The sequence below is a fragment of the Scatophagus argus genome, chromosome 12 (assembly GCF_020382885.2).
Source record: "Scatophagus argus isolate fScaArg1 chromosome 12, fScaArg1.pri, whole genome shotgun sequence".
Lineage (NCBI taxonomy): Eukaryota > Metazoa > Chordata > Actinopteri > Scatophagidae > Scatophagus > Scatophagus argus.
In genome coordinates this window covers 22,751,497-22,768,505 of record NC_058504.1, presented here as the reverse complement: position 1 = coordinate 22,768,505, position 17,009 = coordinate 22,751,497, and the positions used below count along the sequence as shown (strand labels likewise).

At 42.7% G+C, this 17,009-nt stretch overlaps 1 protein-coding gene and 1 long non-coding RNA gene across 2 annotated transcripts; both read left to right on the top strand.

The window, feature by feature from the left end:
* The first annotated feature begins 1,319 nt into the window (after window positions 1-1,319).
* On the top strand, window positions 1,320-5,699 carry LOC124068499. Its single transcript, XR_006844923.1, has 3 exons — window positions 1,320-1,782; window positions 2,849-2,932; window positions 4,644-5,699. It is a non-coding gene; the product is annotated as an uncharacterized LOC124068499 (long non-coding RNA).
* Window positions 5,700-11,036: 5,337 nt separating this feature from the next.
* Window positions 11,037-12,558, top strand: neurog1 (neurogenin 1). The gene is made up of 2 exons (XM_046406469.1): window positions 11,037-11,238; window positions 11,343-12,558. The coding sequence occupies exon 2, from the start codon at window positions 11,369-11,371 to the stop codon at window positions 11,990-11,992; it is 624 nt and encodes a 207-aa protein (XP_046262425.1). The 5' UTR covers window positions 11,037-11,238; window positions 11,343-11,368; the 3' UTR covers window positions 11,993-12,558.
* Window positions 12,559-17,009: the final 4,451 nt, after the last annotated feature.

The following is a 17,009-nucleotide window of genomic DNA, read 5'->3' as shown; positions in this document are numbered from 1 at the left end:
TCAGACGATATTTACAGATTTTCACAATTTTTAAATCCTTAGCAGTAAAAAGTTACTGCATTGCACTAGGAGGGGGGATTATTGCACAGTGATTTACTGAGATTCAGTTTGTGGTGGAGTGCATGGGGTCTGCCGGGAGCAGTGCTGGTTGTACAGCCTCACAGCAGCAGGGAGGAAGGACCTGTGGTAAGGCTCCTTCACACACTTGGGGTGAAGCAGCCTTCTACTGAAGGAGCTGCTCAGTGCTGTCAGAGTCTCATGCAGGGGGGAGTCGTTCTCCATCAGAGAGGATAGCTTGGCTATCATCCTTAAGACAACAAATACTGTTTGAAGAAATTAAGAGAGAAACATGAACTTAATGAACACAAATACAGTATTTAACTTTCATTTAAAACATTAGACAATAACTTCGATAAATAGACTATCTATCAAGTATAAATAATTGACCTATGCATTCACAGTGATACATGATAAAGTGTAACGTTTTGTGAAATCTACACATACCATGCTATACAGTACACAGGCCCTGGTTTGAGCAGCTGGTCACAGTGAGTGTTGTTGCTAAAGTCCAGCAGAGGGCGCTGTTGGCTCTGAAATGAGCCGAGTCCTCCTCCTCTTTGAAAATACATTCAAGTTTATCTGAAGTGGAAACCTGATGAAGTTACACGTTTGTGCTCAGCTGCAAAGAGACACTAATAAACAGACAGAATATTTATGTACATTCTGTATGCATCATAGCTCATCTGTAGTTCATACTTGTTTATTGCCATTTCTCATTATATTGTTTGTTGCACACTTCAGTGTCTCACATGTTTTGTCAGGAATCAGCTGTTTACTCATCAGTCATTCAATTTAATTCAACTTTTTTAACTGTTATTTTGCTTTTGTTCTCTTTTCCAATACTTTAACTGTTAATAAAACTCTCAAATCATTTCCTCTGCTAATTTGTAAAATACTCTAACTACTCTAACCCTAAGCTGCAGCTTGTGTCCTGTAAACAGCTGTGTACAGTGTGTGAGGAGAAACTGAATTTATGAGAGGAAATTCTTCCTCTGTTTGCTCTGACTGTTTTCTTCTTCTGTAATGATATCTCTGTGTGTCAAAGCCCCCCCACCCCCCACCCACCCACACACACACACACACACACACACACACACACACACACACACACACACACACACACACACATGGGCTAGATCCACACCAGGTTCACAGCCATGCATGTTGATGAGTGTGTGTGGATGTGTTTTCCTATAGTTGTGGTGACAAAAATCTGTTGTGGGGGCCTGCTGACCAAATGCAAGTCCTCACAATGTAAATCGTTAAATATCAGGATGAATACTTGCATTGAGGTCAGGTTAAGGTAAGGGTTAGGGTTAGGCAAGTAATGTTTGTTGTTATGGTTAGGTGGTGATTAAGCCTCTAGGAAATGAATGCAAGACTATGAAATGTCCCCAAAAGGGATGTAAACACACTGTGTGTGTGTCAGGGGGGCGTGGTCTCAGGGTTGCAGGTCATACATTGTTCCAGATAGCTGATTGGAGGAAGGACGTGTCAGGGAATGTGCAGCAGCTACAGATGTCTGCAAAGAGCCACCAGGTCACGACCCTGATGTTGGTGTCAGGACCCCGCACCCCACCTCCATCTGCATCATCATCATCATCATCATCATCATCACAACCATCATCGTCGTGAGGGTGTGAGACTGAACGACACATAGGCTCTTTGTCCCTTTGTGAGAAGCAGGAGGATTTAAAGCCCCTTTCAGACTGAAACATTCTGGTAATTTTACATGTTGTCTGATGTCTCGAGTGAGCGACTGCAGTCTGCAGTTCAGCGTTCAGCAGTTCACGATTTAAGACTCTTTTTTCATTTACACTCAGTCAGAGGTGCAAGAAGTACTCACATCTGTGACTGAAGTAAAACCAGTAACACCACATTGTAAAAATACTGTTAAAAGTCCTGCATTTAAAGCTTTACTTCATTAAAAGTTCAGCATCAAATAAACTGCAATTAACAAAAGTAAAAGTACTCATTCAGGAGAATGACACAATTCAGGATGAAGGCTGTTTTGTTTTAATAATCTGAATGTACAAAGTAACTGAAATGATCATATAAATGTAGCAGAGTAGAAGAATGAATTGTCATGTTTTGCACATGACAATACAGAAAGTACAAGCACCTCAAAAATGATGGTACTTGGAATAAATCTTATCTCCACTGCAGCCAGTGCTACATACACGCTCTGTGAACAGGTATCTGATATGAAAGCACAATCTGTCGGCCGGGGACAAGATGAGTTCTGGTTTCCGTTCGTAGTCTGAGTAGCCTTGGTACCAATTATGTTAGAGCCGACTTTGGTTGGCAGACAAAATTGTACTCACGTGGTGGTCATTTTCGTGGTGTAATGTAGTACTTCTGTGTTTCTGGTTCCAAATCGTGTAAAAGTTCATCTGTAAAATTTGATTCCTGTCATTATAATCGAGCCAAACTGATGACTGCAGTGAACTTCTAACAGGTGTTCCAACAAAGACCATCAGCCACCTGCAGCTTATTCATAATTCAGCTGAGAATGAGTTCTGACCACAACCAAACAGACAGCCGGCATCACCCCATGTGTTGTAGTTTATTATTTTTAATCTTTTTTTTAACTTTTATTCTATTTTTAAGAGCAGTTTTATTTCTTTAATCATGCCCTTTTCAATGGTGTTGTGATTTTGTCTTTGAATTGACTTGTTTACACTTTGATTTGTGTTTGATCTGTGTATGGATCGTGCGTCATGAATAAAACCGTCTTGCCTTTAAGCAAAGGGAATCAGACAAATCAGTTCCATTTTTCTGTTTCCAGGTCGATCAGCAACTGAAGAAAACGAAGACAGAAAATCTGGAGGGACATCAGGCCACATTTAAAGGCCAGACAACAATATAAATGGTGAGCCATTAGCTAGCGTTAGCATTCAACCACTAACTGCATAATGGTAATGTCTGATAGTGTTACACAATATGTTAGGAACACTTCGATGACAAAAATCCACATATATGAGGGCTGTAAAACAAAAACGAGTGATGATCCAGACCCAACATCTGGATGAGGGTCCTGGGTGGCTCCTCATTTTTCCTCCTTGTCTTCATTAGATCTTCACGTGATCGATTACCTGAGCTTTTCTTTTCTTCTTCTGTGTTTGCTCCTTGTCAGAGTTTAGGTACTTTTTCACTAAGTGAAAGGATTTTTTTTTCAGCTCAGACTTTCAAAACAGAACAACAAGGAGCACAAATACCCTCTAACCTGGTGATGCAGTTCACCCACCACCACCAACAGCCCCTCCCCCCCTCAGCCTTTAGCCCTCAGCTTTCAGATGCAAACGAAGCAGACATATGGAGAGGAGGTCTCTCTGCTGTGGCCCTCCTAAAGATTCAGATTGTATGACAAATCACGTCTAGGGACACGCAGCCTCCTCTGTCCTCCGCCCCCCAACCTCCATCCTCTCCGCCCCCCCACCACACCCCCAAACAACAGCTTCATTAGGCTGAAAGAAGAGAGTTTTCGCAGCTTTGTCAAGTCAAGACTCACAGCTCCTTCTCTCCTTCTCAATTACTCCTTTGTTGGAGTGAATTCAAGTTATTGCACTTAGAACCATATGGCCTCCTCTCTCTCTCTCTCTCTCTCTCTCTCTCTCTTTCTCTTTCTCTCGCTTTCTGGGCTCCACAAGTGCAGCCAAACCTAACAGAGACCCTTCAGACTCTCCATTAGCCATGTTCAGCAGACATGTTGTTTCTGGAGATTCATCAACAAACCTTCGATCCGGTCAGGAATTGAAATAAGGACATTTTGCAAAGCATGCTGGATAATTCAGGGCTCATTTATGACACCTTCTGTTTCCAAGACAAACAAAGAAAACACTTTTGTCTCACTTGGTCATTTTCCTGTGTAATTTAAGTTTTATTCAAGTACACAGCACAGTCTGCTGTGTGTGTGGTGACCTTCCTTCACAGAGCGACTGTATTCAGGTCTATAGTGATGTTGGAGACGCTCAGCTCAACAGTTTTACCTGCTTCTGTCCTCCAAAACCAGCACCGATGTCATCTAGTCAGGCTTCTCCATGCTGAAGCAGGGTGAAACATCTGGACTCTGCACTGATTCTGTCATGAAGTCAGACTATTTTTTTATGGTTTTATTGCACTGATCATGTGGGGTTTGCTCATCTGGTTTCAGGTTTGTTCAGATTATACTGACCCGTACCTTTGACCACGTATACACAAGAAATTTCTGTGCCTTAAAGAAGGCCAGGTTTTAACATTTCATGTGTAGTGTCAGTTGTTCTGTTTACCTTGATGGTCACTGACAGCAATACCTGGCAGCCACCTGAATGACAGGGTCTTGTGGCTCTGGTCCAGACCAGGGGGAGCCTGACGTGCTGATATGTGGGTGTTGTGTACGAGTTGGGGCCCCGGCATGCCAAGCCGATGGTTCGCCATTGTGTCTGCTAGTTGACCATCAGTTGTCATCGTTGTGTTGTGATTAAGTCCAACTTTCTAGTCTTGACCGGTGAAATGAGGCAGCAGTCAGCCTTTGTCAAACTATTTCTGTGGTGCTGGTTTGATGTGTCCAAGCCTTTACCGTGTTGTCCTATGCGTTCTTGAAGGCAGCACAGGAACGTGGTTGGACCTGCTGTGGCAAGCTATGGTGAAGCTGTGATGACTGGTCGCTGAGCTCCTTTGTGGTGTGACAAGGCCTTTATTCCACCTGAACTTACCAGCACATTACGCCTTAGGTCTCATCACATCACTTTCACATTGCTGTGCTGTTCACTCAACAAAACTTTCTCTCCTGTGATCATTAATCCTGAAGTTATTGTGGTTTGCACACTCCTCCTCCTCCTCCTTCTCTTCATCGTCCTCCTCGTCCAGTGTTGTGTCTCCTCACAGCCGTCTTGTTGTCCAGGAAGGTTTTAATCTAAAGGAGCGCTGCCGTCAATCATCCTCCTGAATGCTGCCTCCTCCTCCTCCTGAATGTTGCGCCTCCGTCTCAGTGCGGCCTCAACCCGCTGGCCTCCACCTCCATCAATCTGCTGTTGCTTTCTGGGAGCAGAAGCTTCCTATTCACTTGTCTGCGACTGTTTGCTCAGGGTTATAATTTACCTCTGGTTTGCCCAGCATTAGCAACCACAAAGGGGACAGTTTGGACTGAGGGTTTATCTGCAACCCACCGGGGTCATGGCAACGCCACGACCAGAAGACACAGCACCGGCAGAGCCAGAGGACACTTTAACTTCAATTTCCATCATTAAAGAAAAGGTTTTGTCTCCACCTTAGCATCCATTCAGTTTAAGGTGGAAGGAGTGAAAACAGCCAAATTCCTTTCAGGGAGCCTTTGACTTTCAGTTTTTAGTTTGGCGTTATTTTATATTCTCAAATACTTCCATCACAGTCTGTAGCACCTTGAGGGGCACCCTGATGTCCCTCAAGCATCTGAGGTGTTTTGCCAACTAGAGGGGACCACGATCCTCTGGGATGCAGACTCCAAAGTATCGGAATAAACTGGCCCTTCTCTCAACACTTAATCTCAGCTCGATAACCCATTGGTTGAAGATGTGAGTCTTTAATTTCAGATTTAAAAATAGTTTAGTAACCCCTTAAAAGACCTGCTGTGGTTTTTATTGAACAGAGAGGAGGAAATAGTGCATTTGCTGGCAACTGTTTATAGACGCGGAACAATCCACAGTCAACAACAACAATCACATGCCACCAGGATCCAACCAGAGCTTTGTGTGTGAGAAAATGTTTGAGGGGTCCTCTTTCACACAGCACAGTTGTGCACCACCCGGGCTCATAAGCGACGGCAGCATTTACCAAAGTCTCTGATGGTGCTTCACCTGCAGGACTGTCCATCCACCAGCCTCCCTGTTCACCACTAAGGACAGACCTCTTCCGGTATGGACACAAACCAGGAGTACACACTTCATTTCGAACTGCAGCATGTTAGAAACACACTGCTGTAGTTTTGTGCTGATCTCGTGTCAGATCAGGATTTTGTCTGCCAGAATAAAAAGTGATAGATGTTGTTCAGCTTCTGTGTTACAGGATTACTGCAGCTGTTAATCACTTTGAGCAGATTAGACGTTTTCTCTCCTCCAGCTCAGTCACTTGTTTTTGTTTCCTCTTTCTCCTCGAGAGTCCTCCAGCTTCTTCTTTTATTTTATTTTTGCTGTGTGTGTGTGTGTGTGTGTGTGTGTGGGAGTCCTCTGGTTCATTTCATTCTGTGTCATTTTCTCACGTGTTTCACTTCATTGAAATTCAATCACATCTCGTGGTGCTGAGACTTAATCCTGTCAGAGCTTCACCCCGGACAGACCTCTCACTCTGTCTTTGTGTTGGGTTTTTTTCATGCGTTTTTTTTCTTCTTCTCTTTTTCTCTTCATGTCACTGCGCAGAGACCCACAGTGTTCACTCTGAACAAAACTGAACTTTTATTCTTTCGGTTTTTTTTTGCTAGTTTGTTACAAAATGGATCAACAGCTCATACAGAAAATCATCTGTAGCAAGTGATGAGCCCATTTAAGGTGAAAGATGATATGATGAATGTTGTTGATCCATACAGAAAAGTTTACAAGCAACAGAAATAAAAAATATTCAATAATAATTATACTGTATATGAAAAAATATAAAAACTGCATTTCAGTGAATGGAATCTGGCAGAGGGTAAAGTTTACTGCATCCATTGTATATATTTTAGTTCGTATCACTTAAACAAATTTACTTATGCATTTTCTAAAGCAAGCTGCTGCATTAAACTTATAATGATCTCCATGTTTCCTCATTCCAAACCTCATCTGGTCAGCATTTTAATCAGAGGCTCATCGATTTCTAAGATAACAGATGAAAATGACCAATGATTAAAACAGACCCAAACAGCTTCGTCCACATACATTGGCCATATAAATCCAAATGGTGCCACCCACATGTCCGTCAGCCCTCAGCCAATAGAAATGCAGCTGTAAACTGTTTCTGTCCACTTTAAGTGCAGCCTGACAAGCTGTTTGATCACTTTGATGTGATGGAGGCTGTAAAATACAAACCTGCCTCCACCTTCTGTTTAAACTGCTTCTCCACCCACACACACACACCAACACGAGGTCTTCTTCTGGAGCTTTCAACCACATCTCATAGTCTTCATCTGCTGTCCAGTGGAAAACACACATCTCCAAAAATGTTTAAAGGTTTGATGTTTGGTAATGAAGAATATTTTAATATTTAGTTCATTTATGAGTTCTTCTGTTGTAATCTGTTCTCAGATCAGTGTTTTAACAGCATGTGTCCTTTCACCTCAAAGCACAAACAACACAAACAAATAAACAGGCTTGTCTTAGCGGGCGCTAATGTGTAGTGCCACCCGCGTTATAACCTGTAGGTTACAGCAGTTTTATGTTAAGAAGAAGAAGAACAATCAGCTTTATTGGCAGTAGATTTTTATGTACACTGAACGTTTCCTCTGAACTCAACCCATCCTTGGTTGAACACACATGCAGCACCCAGCAAATTACTTGCAGTGAACACACACACAGGAGCAGTGGGCTGCCATGTCAGACACCCGGGGAACAGTTAGGAGGTGCCTTGCTCAAGGGCACGTCAGCCGTTAATAATGGAGGTGGGGGGGCACTGATTATTCTCCCTGCTTTTCCAGGAAATCGAACTAAAGGAAATCAAAGGATTTCATTCTGTTCCTTATTTTTCCCTCTGAAGCTGATCTTTCTTTCTTTCTTTCTTTCTTTCTTTCTTTCTTTCTTTCTTCAAACAAAAAATCCCTTCAAAGAGTTTAGAGGAACAAAACTTCTTTTCTTCTTTTTTCTGCACGCTTTCCCCATGTCTGTTCATTCTGTTTTTCAGGTTTCCATCCTTTCTTTAATTTCTTACATTCTTCAACTCACCTAAAAGCATGAAAATAAAATCCAAAACTGCATATTTACAAAGTTTACACAATTCAGTGTGAGAAAGAACATGTTTGGTGTTGTTGAGTAGATTTCCTCACAGGCAGCTGTTTACGCTGACATCAGTAAAAACGTAGAAAGCTGGACCTTTGCTGTGCGTCCGAGTATCTTTAAAATGTGGTTTATCCTCTTTGAGTGAAACAGGATTTAGGATTTGCAGACTTGTTGTCGGGGCCTCACAGAGGCTTGTGCCGGCCCTGCAGCCGGGGCAGAGATGATTTGTGTGCAGCCTGGCTTTGGTTTTGTTCCTGCTGAGGCCCATTTGAATAAGAATGATGCCAATAGAGTGGCTGAGGCAGAAAGAAAGCAGCACAAAAGGCCAGAGGAGCTGAATTTGGACGAGGGACAAACCAGGAGAGGAGTGAAAAGAAGTGCAGGGCGGACAGCCACAATGGAACAATTCACCTTATAATCGCTTTGATATATTATACATGCCTGAAGACTCTAAACATTGTGTAATTATTTATAAATGACTGCCCCCCCTCTCTCTTGCAGCAGAAAGACTCTGCAGGTCTCTGCTTCTTCTCCGCTGAGCTGCAAACTGAATAAATGGAATAATTAATGGAAAATTGTATGCCTGTCTCATAAAGATGTCTTTAAAAAACACTTAAAGAAAATTGGCCTGGACCTGTATGTGTTCACGCGGGACGGGTTTACTGCTGCCCAAAGAGATGAAAAGACAAACAAAAAGACTGTCTTCATAAAGTGAAACAGTTCATGTCGGATAAAAATGAGGCACATCGACCCGTCTGCAAACACCAGACTGGTTTTAATGGTCCTGGTTCAGATGGTGGGTCGGCCCCTCTGGATCTGCTTATGACTGGTTTAATTGGTGTTGGAGATTCCCAAGGCTCTGTAGTGTTTTTTTTTTTTAAAGATATATATGTATTTTAGGAATTCTGAGGTCACCCAGCAGAAACCCACCCACCAAACTCTGTACAATTTTCTGACTATTTAAATATTCAGACATATTTCTGCACATATCATCCCTCTACATCATAATCCGGAGCCAGACATGTGATTCTGACTCAATACTGGGTTCACTTGACCCAGAACCAGGGGTTTTTTTTGACCCAGTGTTACATTACTGGATCAAAACAAGTCTTCTGCTGCAGCCAAATCCTGGCACTTGGCATTTGTTGAAATTATATGTATGTATAAAATATCAATTTTATGTTGTGACTGTTACCAGATACCACAAACATGGCTGATCCCAACGTCTCTTACATTTGCCAACATTTTATTCTGCTAGTGGGGCTGGTTATTGTCCTAGTGGTACTGGATTTTTCTTTTCAACCATATTTTTTCCAATTTTATAAAACACTTTATTCATCTTCATACTGAAAATCACGTATAATATTTTTATTTATCAGTATATTTCTGAATAGTTGTGTTCATCCAGTAAAGTGTCTTCTGGAGTTTCTTTAAACTGAGGGGAGTTTTTACCTCTCATCACTCACTTATGGGAGTGAGCTTGTTCTTATATTACCAGGGTTGGGTAGTAATGTATTACATGTAATTGCGACAGTAAATAGGATTACAAAATAAATCAGTAACTATAATCAGCTTAGATTATATTTTGAAAAGTGTGTAATTAGGAAAAAAAAAACAGTTTTTTAAAGACTTTTTCATGGATCTGAATATCTTAAATCTGTTGTATTGTATATCAAAGTAAGTTATTCCTCTCAGGCTGCCAGTTTTGTTAGCAATGACTTTTCATTTTTCATTTCTGATGTTTTTTTTAGTTTACAATGAAAATTAAAAAATCTGAAAATTTTGAATTAAAAAAAAAGTTTGAATTTTTTTTAAAAAAGGTGAAATTTTAAATGTCTTTCATTCGGCCTTTTATTCAAAAATGGCAGCAACAGAAACACACACAAAACAAACTGCACACCTGTAGTACTCTGTGTAGTACTCTGTTTGGGACCAGCTGAGATAAGACACAAAAGAACATCTGTGGAACTCAGATTTTTTTCATCCATTATTTAAGAATTCTGCGTTTGATGTTGAAGTAATCCAGAAGTATTCAGATTAGATTACGGTTTTTGTATTTTGTGGTCTAACTAAGTTAGATTACAATTAATCTAATTAGTTACAGTTAAATTACAGTTAAGTTACTCATCTATTCCCTGTTACTTACGTCCCCTTCTTTGTCATAACTGATGTTTCTGTTCTTCTTTGTTGGTCTTATTTCTGTTTTCTTTCTCCTGTGCTTTTGTTGCGAAAAAACAAAGTAACTTACATTACACTTACTGTAAGTTCGACAGAGTTAAAAGTCCTCCCATACTCAACAGTTCATTTCGAGGGCACAGACCACAGAAGAAGCTTTAAGTGTTTCTTCAGTCACCTTCAGTGCTAAAAGTTTAGTTTCACGTTACAGAATTTGACACTTTCTCCCACTCTCTTCTTTAAGCTGAGTTTAGAGTTGATACTTTTTTTTTCTTTTTGCTTCTGGTGTCATTTTACAGCTCAGATCTTTTCTCTTTCTCCCACTTCCCTTTTTAAACTGAGTTTAGAGTTGATCCACTTTTTACTGCTGGAGACATTTTACAGCTCAGATCTTTTCTTTGTTCCTGAAGTGAAGGATGAAGTGTGTTTCTCCTGCTGCTCGAGTCTCTTTCTCTCCGTCTCTGTTTGTGGTTTTAGCAGAGGATGGATGGATGTCGGATGAATGGATGGAGGGATGGACGGATGGCTGAATCCTCCGGAGCGTGTCTCCGCCCGGCGGGGGTGTATGGGGGTTCTTGTACTCTTCTTTCTCGTTTTTATGTTTTTGGTTTTTATCTCTCAAAGTGGGTTTGGTCTTTTCTGCCTAACAGGGAGGAGGAGGAGGAGGGGGGCAGAAGGTGCGGGTTCATGCGTGTTGTTCGCGTGGCCGGCCGAAGACTCTGATTGGCCAGCCGTGATCACCGGCACGCTTCTCTGTGCGGGGCGAGCTAACACCGCAGGCGTCATTATGTTAATGAGCAGCTCCCGCGGCACGGGGCAGACCTGCCGCACCATTCATCCCCCTCATCCTGCACTCTGATGCCAGGGCGGTTGTGGGGGGGTCACAGGGGGGTACCGGAGCAGGGGGCCTGTCATTGTCCCCTCCACAGTATATAAGCGGACTGAGGCCAGTCGTGTGCCAGGCTCACCGGCTCGCACGAGCTGATCCAGAGCAAAAAGACGCAAAGAGGCGCGTGCCGCTTATCTTGCACCAAAACACTCCGTCCTGTTGGATCTTTGCTCTGCAAAATTTCTGCAGCTTCAGGTAAGTTCTCTGCGCATGTGTCCGCTCACCTGCGGGCTTCTGCTCATCACAAAATGCACGTGCTCAGCTGCAGATCCTAACGCGCTCCTCTCTTCTCCCCTCAGAGCAAACCCGCATCCTCCGCTCTGCCATGGACTCCGTCTACTCCGACATCGACAGCAACAGCTGCGACTTCTTCCCCCACACCGACGACGAGGAGTCCCGCAGCAGCCCGCACTCCTCCTCCCTGGAATCCTGCCCGTCGCGCTCCCCGGACCCCGAGCAGCAGCTTCAGCAGCAGAAGAAGCGGCGCCGCGGCCGCGCCCGCAGCGAAGCCACCGTGCAGGTGGTGAAGAAGAACCGGCGCATGAAGGCCAACGACCGGGAGAGGAACCGCATGCACAACCTGAATGATGCTCTGGACGCACTGCGCGGCGTCCTGCCGGCCTTCCCGGACGAGACCAAACTCACCAAAATCGAGACTCTGCGCTTTGCGCACAACTACATCTGGGCGCTGTCAGAGACGATCCGCATCGCCGACCTGCAAGCAGGAAAGACCAGCGACTCTCCTCTGCTGCTGAGCTCGGTGTGCCTCGCTGAGGCCCCGAGCCCTGGCAGCGACGCCTGCTCCTGGAGCTCCAGCGGCTCTTCGTCCTCCTCCTCCCCACCTTACTGCGCCTCTAGCCCCGAAAGCCCCGACGCGCCGGAGGACTACGGCTTCCTGCAGCAGGACGCGCTGTACGGCTTCCGCAGCTTCGTGCCGGGCATCTACTGAGCCACAGGCCGCCGGAGGAGAGCCGCAGCCCCGCGGACAGACTCACAGACCAGAGAAATGTAGAGACAAATAACGGAAACAGCGGAACAGACGGACAGTTTCTGTTGGAATAAGATTCACTGTTTGCCTTAATGAGCTCATCTTTTTCACGTGTGTCTGCTGATGGACTGTAAATGAGAATAACTTAACTTGTTCTTTGTTTAGTTGCTTTTTATTTTGTGTATTTCTCCTAAAACCTTTGCACTTTTTCCCTCCCCCAGTCTGCATGTTACAGTCAGGTCTCCACAGATCACATCTTTTTGTATCTCGGAGGTGAAAAGTCAATTTTACAATTTGTAGAGTGATAAAGCAGAAAAGAGAGCGTGGAAATCGAGTTTCAACGCTTCAATAGAGTGAATGGAGGTGCCCTCATTTATTATGTATTCTGCCCCCCCTCCCCCTCTGTTAGATTATTGTTGTTTTTTATTTATTTGACTCGTTTTGTTTTGTCACATGAAATTTGTATTTTGTACATAAAGAGATTTTTATTCTATTTACTTGGAACCAGTTTTCTACAAAATAAAGTTATAACGTTTCTATAAAACTAATGAGTGTCTTCGTGAAGGTATTTCTCTTATTTCTGAAATCATTTCAAAAATGACCAACAGCCTTTACATGGACGGTGCTCAGGGTGCACTATGGTGTGTATGATAATTAATATTAATAAGATAACGGTCTGTTCAGGACAGCAGGTGGAAACAAGTTAAACAAAACAAAGATCGTCTATTGCGAGCTCTACAGTTTGACTGTCATGTTAATGAGGACCTCTAACAACCTCACAAAGCCTTCAGTCACGATGTGAGTTATATTAAAGTATGAAACAATATCAAAATCGAGAAATAAAGAAAATAATAAGTTTATCTTGTCGTTTGTAAAAGTATCAGGCATCAGATGCAAAATGCAGTCAATCACGTTGTGAAAATTGTAATAGATTCATCAGAAGAAAACCTCCAGAAGCTCAAATCTGACGTCTGAACTTTCTCATTGTGCAACTTTCATGAGAACATTATGGGGGGAGTCCGGGGGGTGAGGAGGAGGAGGAGGAGGAGGAGGAGGGTGTATTTAGTAATCCTCTCTGACTCACACACGTCCAGCACCAGCGGCCTTGTCTCTGCACGTGTTGAGGATGGACTGATAATCAGGGTACACCCGGGGGATCAGACTCATGCCAACTCCGAGGAAAGAAAAGAACAAAACCGAAAAGAGGAGGAAAAAGAGGAGAATTAAATTGTTATTATTGATAAACTATGAGTTTCTGTTGACTCGTTTATATTTTACAAACGGAACCCGGTTTTCCAGTTTTAGATTGAACACATGTAAATATAACCTCTGAACAACAGTACAAAACAAAGTAAAGGATTCTCTGATCTCGCGTCACATGAGACAAAAATGATCCCAGTCAGTTTACATGCGTGAAAAACAGATCACTGATGTCAGATCAGTTTTCTGTATTGGCCGATAATCTGTAGGTGTTAAAGGACATTTACATTTTTGTGTCAGGAAATATTTATTCTAAAGACAATAAAATTTAACAAAAAAACTTTGCCTAATGTATTTATATATCATCATTAATTTAAAGTATTTTTAATGTCAGAAAAGAAACCCTCAACATCACTCATGTCTTACATGAGCTGGTTGGCTTGTTGCTGTGGTGTTAAAGCTGAATATGATCTTTAATCAGCACATTATTTGATTTACTGCATCAGAATCAATAAAGTGAGTCAGTGAGGAGCTTCATCTGAATCATTTCCAAACTTTTCTCTCTCTCTCTCTCTGTGTGTGTGTGTGTGCAGGTGGACGCGGGGTTTGCGCGCCCCCGACGCTGACTCTGCTGTATTGTTGGTGTGCGCGGGGCCGTGCGCTAATTGAGCGGGATTAACCGCCGCCGGCCCGCGTGCACCTGCACACTCATAATGAGCTCCAGTAAGTTTGAATTAAATTTCTATTGTGCTTGGAGAGGATGAAGCCAAATCTGTCAACTGACTCAAAGACCGAGGAGAAGGAGGAGCACCAAGCCTATTGGTTGGAAAACACACGCAGGCTGAAGGCACGCACGCTAGGGCCGGAAGCAGCAGTTCCAGGGACCCCGTTTGACCCCCCCAACACACACACACACACAAACACACACACATACACAAAACATAATAAAAGATTCATTAATGAGGTTAGTTTTCTAATGGATGGTGTGCAAACTGAAAGCAGCAATGATTCTTATTCTTGTTTTTTGACTGAAAAGTGTAAACAGAAGTGTGAATGATTCAAGCTGATGTTCAGAATTGCTGAAATATATTGGATGAAGAAGGATGCATGTCTCCTCTTCCTCCCACTGTACAAAATTGAAGCCAAAATATTCCGGATACAAAAACTGCCGTCTTGTTCTGCTGACATCATTTGGAGCCAGAGTCTCTGCAGTAGTGATCAGGGGGTGGAGCCGTGGTATTGACCTTCCAATCATACACCCTTTTGACCCAATCAGAAGCAGTGTCAATCATGACATTTCAGCCCCTTTTAGTAGCATCAAAAAACGAATTAAAATCGAACTTATCAGAAAAATGAACACTTAAACAAATGCCAGTCTGATAAGAACTACCTAAATGACAGAATCCATCTTTTGAAAAAAATTATTTGGCATGTTTTTTGAGATTTTAGTTTGGTTCATGTCCCATCTGCTAACATGGAGGGAGTTTATGAGCTGTACTGCATTCAGACACCAGAGAGCAATACAAACATTTTGAATTCCCTTTTGGGGAGCTTTCACTTCCCCCTTCTTTCTATGATGAGAACGTGAACTTAAAAAATGTTTCGATCAGTGATCAGCAGAGAAGTCCAGACTGTCAGAATAAAATCTGTCAGCTGTTTCTACTCTGTTCTGTTCTCAGGTTGTGGAGTGTCTGTGAAATGTTTTACTGTTTTATCACCTCATTCAATATTGAACAGGACAAAATGGCAACAGCAGGTTGCGGCCCGCAGATTATCTGTGTGTGTGTGTGTGTGAGTGGGAGGAAGTAGGGTAAGACAAACCAGGAGAAGAGTTCAGGGGGCTCAGCTGTGCCAGGCTGCAGGGAGCTAACCCCCCCCCCCCCCCCCCCCCCCCCCCCATCTTTAACTGAACACCCAGCAGGTTGTTATTGTAACAGTGGAGGTCCAACAGTCTGATTTAAGTCAAACTACAGTTAATGGACAACAGATGGTAGAGAGAGTCACACACAGACAGACAGGCAGGCAGACAGACAGATCTATATGTGTTCCTACAGGAGCATCAGGGACTCAAACTGGCACAGTCAGTTCAGAGTAGGCTGAGAGTATAGCGTGTTGACATATCATCGTAAATCTACCGCATGGCAGGTGCTGCTTCCTGGTGTTCAGTATCTGTGTTCTTGTGACTAGTGTTTCATTCAAGCTGTCTCCTGTTGTTCCTTATGGAAATGTGTTCTGCAGCCTGTCTGAACCTGTGATAAAATTTGAAAAGCATAATCCGGTATGTAGACATGTGTGTCCACGTGTGTTTAAGATTTAGAGGAGTGCATAGGTCTGAACAGGAGCAGGGTACACTTTTCTGCTCTGCAGGTTTGGTTTGAACCATTCTGATCCTGGATCAGGGCATCATATTGGCTGGTTGTCGCCCTGAGGCGACAGAAGACACACTTACCCATCACTGATCCCAGGTCAGCCTGAGCAGCCACCTAAAGGTCGCAGAGGCACCTTTAGCCAATGACCTTTAACCTCACAGCAATCTGCTTCACAACGATAGTTCAGTGTGAGTTCCTGCAGGGAAATTAGGAAGGCAAAGATGCACTACAAGTACATTTCTAAAAGAAATGTTGTATACACTCAATTCAGGCTATTTAACAATGAACTTTGTATGGCAGCTTTCATTTTTTTCCACGAAACAAGATAAAAAACAATTAAAGCAGTAAGAACAGCAAGCAAAAAGTTTGACAAGAAGACGATAAAACATTCACACCAACAAGAATAAATGGATCTATCTGACTTGTGTCTGATTCACCTTTGTTTTCCAAGATAACGACTTGTTATTGGACATATGTTCTGTTCTTATCTCAACAACTGTCATTTATTTACCTGTTTACCTCTCACCTGAACCCCACCCCCTACCCCCCCACCCCCATGGTGACTTCTGTCAGTCAAACAGACTGTGATACTTAAAGGACCAATTAGACTCAACTTAAGCTTCTATTTTATCAACAAGTCATTACCCTGCAGGAGGAGGGCTGCTGGCACGCCCGCCAGAGAGGACACTCACCTCAGACCCCACCAATAAGACTGCCATAATACTCCTGATACTGCTGATAATTAATTAGACTCACAGCTAGTCAAAATTACATTATGAATGTGTTAAGTTGGAATAATGACTGAATGTTAGGTGTCTGTACCTGAGTTTGAGTTTTCAGCTGGTTCAGACTCGTACTGGGTTTTAACAGACAACATCATGTTGGCTTGTCTCCACTGGCTTCCTGTTCAGTTTAGAATTGATTTTAAGATTTTATTGATTGCTTTTAAAGCTCGTCTGGGTCTGGCCTCAAGCTACAAAACAGAAATGCTTCCCCCATATGACCCTGTTCACAGCCCTCAGATCCTCAGGAGGCCCAGATCCTCCGGATCCGGCTTAAATCTTAAGGTGGTTTTTGCAATCAGGACCCCTCAGTTTAACGAGCTGCCTGAGGAAATCAGGCAGTCAGTGACTTCCTTTAAATCACTTCTTAAAACCCAATCTTTAGACCTGTATTAATGTTTTTTATTATTAATGTATTAATATTGTTTTTTTTAACTCTTCTTTGTCTTCTTTGTGTGCTTTTATTGCTCCTTTTCTTTTTATCTGTTTTCACTTTTGCTTATGTGATTTTTGAAGTTACTTTTATTGTTATTATTTGTATTGATTATATTGATATATTGTATTTTTGCATTTTGCGTCTTCATGTATTCTTATTTTGAAACTTATTTTAACCTTTCACTGATCTGG